Genomic DNA, 9738 nt, shown 5'->3' on the forward strand with positions numbered 1-9738 from the left:
TTAAAGTTGAGAGTTTGAGAATAAACTAAAAAAAAAGATAGTTAATTGTGTATTATTTCATTTGTGGTCCATAAATGCGTATAGGAACAGTAGTGACTAGACATCGTTTAATAAAACTCCAAAGCAAGGAAGCTGCAACTTACATGAATACACTCCCTCTTCTTTTTCAAAAGCGCGGGAAAATTTTATTTTCTTTAAAATTTGAATCATATTTCATTTTTATAAACCAAAACTTCCAATTTTCAATTTGTGAATGTTTTGTGCCTCACATTTTCTAATTAAATCCATTTATACAAATTAAATTTATTCATATTTAAATATTATCGTTAATGAGATGAAGAGAATCAAAATAACACGTAAAAAAAGAAATATATTAAAAAGGCACATAATTAATATATTTATTAAAAAGAAAACAGAGAAAAGATGTATTTATTAAATTTCTTTCATTTTCACACATATTTAATAATTAATTGTGTGTTAAAAAATATACATTGAAAAAGGAAAAAATGTATAAAAGAAAGTGTGAAAAATGTATAACATTAATTAGATTCCTTAAACTGAAAATTGGAAGTAATAAAAATTAAAGAAAAAAATTAAATTTAGTTTAATGTTGAGGTATTTGGGGAAGAGTGCAGAATAGGGAAAAGCGAAGGGGCGAAATGCAAACCCCAAACGGCAAAGTGAGAAGAGAGTTATAGAGTGGACGTAAGCAAAAGGAAAGTGGGGAAATGAAGGGCGTGGATGAATCCATGAAAAACCTACGGTTAAATCATGACCGTCATGATGAACTCATCACCATTGATTGTTCCAATTTCCACCACACAGAGAGGACATTTTACAAAACTACCTAACACAGTTTCTCTCTCTAACTCAATTATATTAACACACTCTTTCTCTTCTTCAAGTGAAACCAATCCAATTCCCAATTTTCGAATCTACCCTTTCTCTCTCTCTCTCTCTCCACCATGGAGCCATCCTCGATCCCCCCACCGCAAGCTCCGCCAGCCACCGCCGTCCCGTTCCCGGCCGACACCAACGACCACCTCCCGGCGCCCATTGCAGAGCCGCCGTCAAATCACCCGCCCTACGCCGAGGTAAGCGAAGCAGTTTTTATATGGAAAAAAAGAATTCGGTTCTTTCTGTGTTTTCAAACCTAATTGAATTCTTGTGAAGATGATATACACCGCAATCGAGGCGCTGAAGGAGAAAGACGGTTCGAGCAAGAAGGCGATAGGGAAGTACATGGAGCAAGTTTACAAGGACCAGCTTCCTCCGAATCACTCCACCTTGTTGACTCAGCACTTGACTCGGATGAAGACCAGTGGAATGCTCGTCATGGTGAAGAAGTCCTACGCGCTTCCTAGATCTGCTGCTGCAGCTGCCACTGCTGCTGCGGAGGAACCTGTGCCTGTGCCCTCTCCTTCAACCCTTCCCAGGCCCAGAGGTCGGCCCCGAAAGGCCCAAACCCCTGTCCACAACCTTCCCCAGCCTCTGGCTCAGGACCAGGACGCTGTAATCCCATCGGTTCAGCAGAATGCTGAACCAGTCTGGGCGGCGCTTGGGCTTGCTGACGAGCCTGTGCAAGCTGAGACCCCAAAGAAGCGTCCTGGCCGACCGAAGAAATTGGCCACTGGAGCCCCTGGAACGGGGCGGAGAGGCCGTCCTGTTGGCTCTGGCAAAGGCCCGGGTCGACCTCCTAAGCCCAAATCCATTGCTTCAGACACTTCTCTTTCTGCCTCTGCAGGGTCGAAGAGACGCCCGGGCCGCCCGCCTAAGAATCAGACCCAAGCAACTCAAATTCCATTTGCTCCATCTACACCTACTGCTGGTGCGGATGCCGGTGCCGGTGCCGAGGCTGGGGCTGTTTTGCCGGTCTCAGAGCCTGTGGAAGAACAGGCTCCTGCAGGTGATGGAATTATACTCGGGCCTAGAGTCCGTGGTCGACCGAAGAAGTTTGCTGATGAGATGATTTCCTCCGGCCGAGGCAGGGGAAGGGGTCGTGGACGAGGGCGTGGGCGTGGGCGTGGTGGTGGTTTGCAGTTCGCCAGACCTGGAGTTAGGTCCGTTGGCCGCCCGAGGAAGGTGATAAAGTTTCTTGCAATGTTGTTTTAATTTTGTTAAGACATGGTTTTTGAAATGTTTAATGGTTATGTTTTGGTGTGTGTTTTTCTGTTTGAGGGTGCATGTGGAAACTTCAAAATTTAAAATGTGGATGCTTTATTAATTCTGTACTAGATTGATTGCGTAAATAGTCTTTATTGCGTTTATTGATTATTATCCTCTGTGGCTTTATTATTTTGTTTTTGGGGGATATTACTTCTGAATTGAATTGTGATGCTTTGCATATATGTGTTAAAAATATATATTGGTTTTTATAAAATTATAAATTTCTTTTCTTCTGAATTATTGATTTAGTTTTTATTAGATCTTCTCTGTCTTTTGTTGTATTGGTTTTTTGCATTACTGTAGAGCGTGTCTTTAAAATTTCGTGGCTTCATTTGACGATAATTTATCCCCTACAGAAAATGGTTTTATTTTGTATCTGGGGATTCTATTTTGTTTGAGGTGATGATAATGGTTGAAAATATTATCTGGTGATTTCTGTGGAGAACGGTTGGTTTTTATGTTTAAACTGCGAGTTTAATTTATGGAACTATTTTGACTTGTGGAATTTTTTACGAGTGAATTATGCACTTTGTAAATTGGACTTTTGTCTGTAGTATTATTGCGTACTGAATATGCGTGAGTTTCTGTTTAAATTGTGGGTTAGTTTATAAGGATTTTTCTGATATGCAGAATTTATCAAAATTGTCCGAGAAAATATTTAAATCTGTTAGTGATTTAAAATTGTTTTTCCCTCAAGTATTTATGTGATTATTTTTTCTTGTTTGGAGGGTAAAATGTCTGGTTTATGAACTTGTTCGAAGTAAATTTTTATATTCTCTTGGCGTGGATTAATGAAAATCTTTTGTCTTTGGATACTTTGAAATCTGTACTAATTTGATAGTGAAAATAGTATTTATGTTGTCCTCTTTGACTTCAATAAATGCTGCTTCCCCTCGATGTAGTTGAGGGGTTTTATCTGGAATCTTAACTTGATGTTTTCAAAATAGTATAGTTTATAAATTATGTAAAAATACGTTGGGCTGTGTAAATTACAAATGTTTATTTTAGCTATTTTTAAAATCCCGTATTAGATCTTTTTTGCTTAATGCATTACTATGGACCATATGTTATAAAGCATTATAGGAGAGTAAGCAAAACTCTGGCATGACTTTGTTCCAGAGTTTTGTTTGCAAAGAGGTTTTATCTTAATTTTGAGGTATCTTTTGTGGGAATTTATGTTGAAATAAAGTGAGTTTTTTTTTGAACTGCAAGTTTAGACTGCGGAACTACTGTGATGTGATGTGTGGTATTAAACACGTGTAAATTATGCACTTCCATAACGGGAGTTTTTGTTGTCATCCACGTTGAAAACCTGAGTTTTTGTTTTATCTGCGAGTGTACTTTGAAGGAATTTTACTGAAAACCTGAGTTTGTGTTTTATCTGCGAGTGTACTTTGAAGGAATGTTCGTATATTTTAACGTGAGTGTCTGCCAAAAAAGTTAATAGAGGATATTTTAATTTTATTTTGTGACAAGGTTTATTTATTTAAATATCTTTTAATGATTTTAAAATGTTTTTGCTCGTATGGGATAATTTCTGTGTTGTTTTTCTTATTGTATGAGTGGATACCTTAAAATCTCTAGGATGATTAAGAAACTTGTATTTGTCAATAAATCCTTTTTCTTTTCCATTTTATTTTGGGCCTGGAAGATATTTAACAGGGATTGAATTATAATGCTTTGTTAAAAGGTTTTGGGTTAAAAACTTTTGTGATAATATTTATTTTAGGATATTTAAGCTACCACTCTTTAGTGACTTTTTTTAATCTGTTATTGGTGCCTCTTAATGATTATATGCTATTAAAAACAGTAGATGTGTGTTATACAAGTATTTTTTTTTTATTAAAGGAAATTTTTTTTATCTTTTTAGATTTGGTTTTAGGTGATGATAAGTTATTAGACATGATTTATGATGTTTATTTTTTTTTGTAAATCTTATTGGCAGTGAAATTTTGGTGTTCTTTTCGTGAGTGCGAGATGCTTATACTTTAAATTTGAACTAGATTGATTGCAAATATATTATATATCCTGTAATCCTGTTTACTAATTATTTTCATTTTTCCTTTAATAGTTGGGGGATTTTTACGTGGAAACCAATCATAATGCTTTGTAAAATATACTGGATTTATAAAGCATTATAAATATTTTGGACCATTGTAAACATTTTACTTTCCTTTTTTTTAACTCTTTTACACCCTCTGCTGCAATATTGCTGCTGCATCCCTGTGGACCATATGTGATTATAATATTGCGGCTTTATATGCGTTTGTTTTTTCTGAAGAAAATGGGTTTATTTCATTATTAGGTGGTTTGAGGTGTTTGTAAGTAAATAACTGAATATGTTTTAGTAATTTTCTGTTGAAAATGCGAGTTTTATCTTTAAACTGCAAGATTTTAATCTGTAGACCTGTTTCTATGTGTGGAATTTGACTTGAGTTACACTTTAGAAATAGTATTATTTGTTGAAATTCCTGCTGAATAACAGAATGGTTATTTTTGAAGGACGGATAGACTATTATTACATGTCACAATTTGACTTGATTATCTGAAAAAGGATGTTTGTGGATTATATGGAACTCTATATGCAAGTTCGATATTATTATTTTTTTATTCTTGTAATAATATTTTCAAGCAATCACGTAATGAGAGTAGGATTAATTTGACATGTAGAATTATTGGGTGAATTACGCATCCTGAAATATAAATTAAAAGAACTTTATGGATAATAAAAAGCCATCTACAAATTTATATCTGATTTTAATATATTTACGATTGCTTTTGTTCTCAACTGTGCATATACTTATTGAGTTCGCAACTGTGTTTAAATTTTAAATGTTTGAATTTCTTCATTATTTTTGGATGCCCTTCCTTATCTGGTTTGCTTCCTATGTTTTATAGAAAAAAGGAACATTATGTATCATAGAAAAATATGTTCGTGTTCTCTGCAGTTTTTGTTCGATTTATAGTTTTTTATGTTCCCTATACACGAATTATGCTACTTCTTTTTGTTAACATGTTTGAATTTCTTTCGTATGGTAGATTTTCTACTTTTTTTAGCTTACATTTATTCTGTCTCTTTATAAGTAACAATCATTTTAAAATTTGTCTTGTACATAAAACTGTTGTGTACAAGAACAAAAAAGTACATTTCATACCTTATTTTCCTTCCACATTTATTTACTCTACTTTTTACATTTTGGTGGGACAGGGGTCAACTTTTGCTGGATCTCCACCAAATGCTGCTCATGAAGAACTCAAAAGGAAGCTGGAACACTTTGTGAGTTGACGTAGTCTTTGTTGCATTGTCAATTATTCATTATATTTTTTGAATTTGTTATATCTGATCGTATATTCATTAATTTGCAGCAATCGAAAGTGAAGGAATCCCTGGCAGTGATTAAGCCTCATTTTAACCATCAAAGTCCTGCCACTGCAATTGCAGCTATTCAAGATTTGGAAGAGCTGGGAACTATGGACCTCAATGCACCACTAAGGGATGAAACAATTCCTCTGCAACAGGAGGAGCAGCCACCACAGGCGCCGCAGCCAGTACAGGCGGCTCCACCACAGCAGCAGCCACCTCTGCCACACCTGGCACCAGCACCACTGCAACCTCAGACACAGCTATTTCAGCAGCCATTTCCCTCATTTCAGCTGCAGCAGCCGCCATTCCATCTTCAGCAGCCACCGCTGCCGTTCCAGCAGCCACCGCAGCAGCACCAGCTATTCCAGGCACCCCCATCGCACCAACAGTTTCATCCATAGGAGTAAAAATGAGGGTAACAATTTGATTATGAAAGTAGGAAGTATATTTTATTGTCTTGAATTTGGTTATGAACAATCTGAACAAGTGTTTTAACAAGACACATGAGGGCAACAGATTTGTAAAGCGAGTAGGCAGTAGCAGAACTGAATTTTCTTCAGTGAACCGATTCGTCATTTAGTTTGTTGTTGTGCACTGGTCTAGATTGACACCTCAAGTAATGTTTAGATTATTAGTGTACTCATCATTTTGTAATTCAACTATTTTTTCTTTTACTCTCTCCGTTTCTAACTTATTCATTATCCTCTTTTTCATATACTTCTATCTCAGATATAAATATATTTCATTTTTAAACTACTTCAACTAATAAATAAATAATCTTTCTATCTACAATAATTATTTTTCAGGCTAATTATATTAATGTTTTATATCTATTAAAATGCTTTATAATCTATGGTTAGATACCAATTTTAAACATCAATGGTTTTAGAACGTATTTGTCAGAAGTTGCATTCTTAGAGTTTCTAGCCGCAGCAGGTAAAAAATGCATTTTTATTTTTAATTTTAAAAACCTAATATTTTTTTATCAATTACTTGAAATGTTTTGTTTTCCTAAGTATCTATTTGACAACGTAATATTTTTAACTTTCGAACTGTTACGCAGAGCTTGTATTGTGTCTTCTTAGAGTATTTTTTTTTTAAATCTAATACATCAAATTCTTACAATATGGTTGGTATTATTTATTTGGTATCAAAAGTAAGATTTTTTTATTCTTTATTTCAAATCTACGTAGCTAAAGCTGAAGATCGAATGCTAGTAACATAATTTTCCAACTCTCATCACTGAAAATCAAATTTATAAAGGAGTTTTTTTTTTCACACTAAATGTATTACTTTGATAAACTACTTTTAGAAATATTTTGGTCATTAGAAACAATTAATTTTTATATTTATAAAGAAAAATAAATTAAAAGGTAAAATAGTAGTCATAAAATATGTGTAAAATTTTGTTGAATGTGAAAATAAGAATACCCTTTATAAAATTATCACTGAAATTTTGTATACTTTTTTATATAGATGAAAGAGTGAGACAGTTGCAAAGATGAAAATTCTATTTGGTCCTCTGTTTTTTTCCAAAACACACTGAAAAGACTACACACTACAAAACCTCAATTTCTTTACCAACTTCTTTATTTTCTTTTCGCACCTCCCATTATAGTACAATGATGGAAACAAACTTTTAAGCTAATATTCCAAACACATTACTGAAAATATATTTCGAATTGAGATGTATAATTTAAAAATGATTTTTAATAGTTTTAGATTAAGTCTAAATCTTATTTTGAATATAGATGAAAAAATTAAACATTTTTTTAAAACTATGTTAAAATAGGTCATAGAATACAAATATTGCACTAATGTCCTAAGATGATTACAACTAACAAATGTTATATTTTATATTTAAAAGAACTAAATATTGTGAAACCAAATTTAAAACTACTCATTAGGTTAAAATAGTTTTTCACACCAATTAATTTACTTGATATTAAATAGTGTTACGCGTTTAAATGGATTCTCATGACAACTTAGTTGTGTTATGGCGAAGATTGTGCTAATAGTAGAAAGAAAATAAATTTAGATTATATTTAGAATTTAGGATTTAGATTACATTTCAGGTGATAAAAAACTATTAAAATAATATTTAATATATTGTTTAATAAAATTTAATTCAACATGTAATTTATATGCACAAAATAATGTAAAAGAATATATTTATGTGCATACATAGCAAGCAACATTTTAATAGTGATATATAAAATCACAAATTTAGACGTGTGGATTACTCTCTTGATTCATATTATGTGGGTGATATGGCCCATGAGAAATGCCTATAGGTTTGGTTGCTAAATATTTTTTATCATCAACTAAAGCAAGAATTGTTGGATATATGGTAGATAATAGGTCTAAATGGGTGATGAATGTAAGATTGTGATTATAGTATTATGTTTGTAATTACATAGTATTGTATGTTATGAAGGATTAGACTATGTTACGAATGATTTATGAGTATTAAGGAATGAAGATTCTATTATATAGATATTTTTATGATAATTGTTGAATTGTTAATCTAAGAGTGAAGGATGAATATTATGTGTGAAATAACGTTAATTGTTCTATTAATTTTGTAAGTTATAAAGATGGTATAATATGTTGGATATTGGTTGAAATTGTTGAATATTTTATTGTTGAAATTATGAACAATATTTATTGTCTTATCCATGCATTTTTGTGGATGCAGTTTTCACCTACAATAATCGTATAATTTTTATATGTGAGCAGATGATCAAATGGAAGTTCTTATAAAAAATCTTGAAGAGTAGTTAAAAATAATTTTGCATCGTATTGTAAACATGTATTATATTGTGAAAATTGAAAATGTGTATTGAGTATTAAGACTAACTTATGTATTATATTATGAAAATTGAAAATGTGTATTGAGTATTAAGACTAACTTTGTTATACTAAATTAGGAATCTCATGTTAAAACAATCATATGTATTATAAATAAAATGTATATTAAAATTTATCAAAGTAATTAATAGTATATTATTTACTAAGTTGGATTGTTACAATGAATAATTATGTTCTTATTATTCTCATGTAATATTAACATTTTTAAAGTATTAATGATATAATAAATATAATATTGATTGGGTTGCTAGTGATAATCTTGATTTAACCTCTTAGGAAAGCATTTTCATATGAATCATCAATAAATAATATATGAAAAAGTAATCTTTTAGTTATAATATTTTTTCTTTCGGATAATGATACTTTGACAACATTTTTTTGACAATATTTTAACATCATCTAGTGTCATTCTATGATGGGTCCAAAATTACTCCTCAATCAATAATAATAATCATAAACACCAAGATGGACCAATCACAGAATGACACGTAGATGATGTTAAAATGTTGTCAAAATATCATTATTCTTTTCTTTAAGACCAAGATCATGGGAAATATATTATGAACATGTAATCATCCATTTGTTATAAATTAATTGGTGGTTGTTAAAAGTTTGAAGAAATTTATTATGGTTTCTTGGATTTTGTGATGAATGAAATTATTATTTAACTACATGTAATATTTAAAATTTTTCTATAGCTCATGTATACTAGTTGGAAATAAGTGTGTTAACAAACTATAAAATATATTGATTGATTTTTTTATAGTTCATATTGATTGATTTAAATTTTTTAATAGTTAGATCCTAAATTGATTACTAATATTAATATCTAAATTGTTATCTAATTAATAAATAGTCTATACTAGAAACCAGGCAATCATCTATCAATAAGGGAGCTAACGGTCCAAGGTCCGAGTATCACGAAATTACCACTAACATTAATTAGTTTAGAATAACACAATTAGGTCGTTGTTTATCCAAAGTGCATTACGAAATTACGTTTAATACATACTTTAGCATTATAATAGCTTTTGCAGGTAATCTCACTCAGAAAACTTGAACTTTTAAAACATACATTAAACAATTAACCTTAACCTCATAACCGAAAATACAATAGATAATATTTTAATCATTTTAAGTTTATAAATTAATATCTAAATTAGTAATTAAATATATTTTATCACTAAAATTAGTTGTTATTTAATAAATTTTTTTAGTAAAATAATCTCATTATCTTAGTGAATTATTATTTTTTAAGTACAAACATTGGTATAATTTGTTTGAGAAATAAAATTAATACTTTATTGAAAATATGTCACTAGATTCAAATTACATAT

The 9738-nt window shown here is 31.4% G+C and overlaps 1 protein-coding gene across 1 annotated transcript; it reads left to right on the forward strand.

The window, feature by feature from the left end:
- Positions 1-905: 905 nt before the first annotated feature.
- On the forward strand, positions 906-6204 carry HON5 (high mobility group A5). Its single transcript, XM_088114220.1, has 4 exons — positions 906-1094; positions 1174-2082; positions 5375-5443; positions 5533-6204. Exons 1-4 carry the CDS (start codon positions 966-968, stop codon positions 5929-5931), a joined length of 1506 nt encoding a protein of 501 aa, XP_087970346.1. The 5' UTR covers positions 906-965; the 3' UTR covers positions 5932-6204.
- The last annotated feature ends 3534 nt before the right edge of the window (positions 6205-9738 follow it).

The sequence above is a fragment of the Vigna umbellata genome, chromosome 4, assembly GCF_029865625.1.
Source record: "Vigna umbellata cultivar VRB3 chromosome 4, Vumbellata_1.0, whole genome shotgun sequence".
Lineage (NCBI taxonomy): Eukaryota > Viridiplantae > Streptophyta > Magnoliopsida > Fabales > Fabaceae > Vigna > Vigna umbellata.

Bases quoted from the DNA above. Each gene is read 5' to 3' on its own strand.
- HON5 (XM_088114220.1), top strand. From the start codon at position 966: ATGGAGCCATCCTCGATCCCCCCACCGCAAGCTCCGCCAGCCACCGCC. The intron at 1,095-1,173 runs GTAAGCGAAGCA...ATTCTTGTGAAG, and splicing joins ATCACCCGCCCTACGCCGAG to ATGATATACACCGCAATCGA. The intron at 2,083-5,374 runs GTGATAAAGTTT...TTGGTGGGACAG, and splicing joins CCGTTGGCCGCCCGAGGAAG to GGGTCAACTTTTGCTGGATC.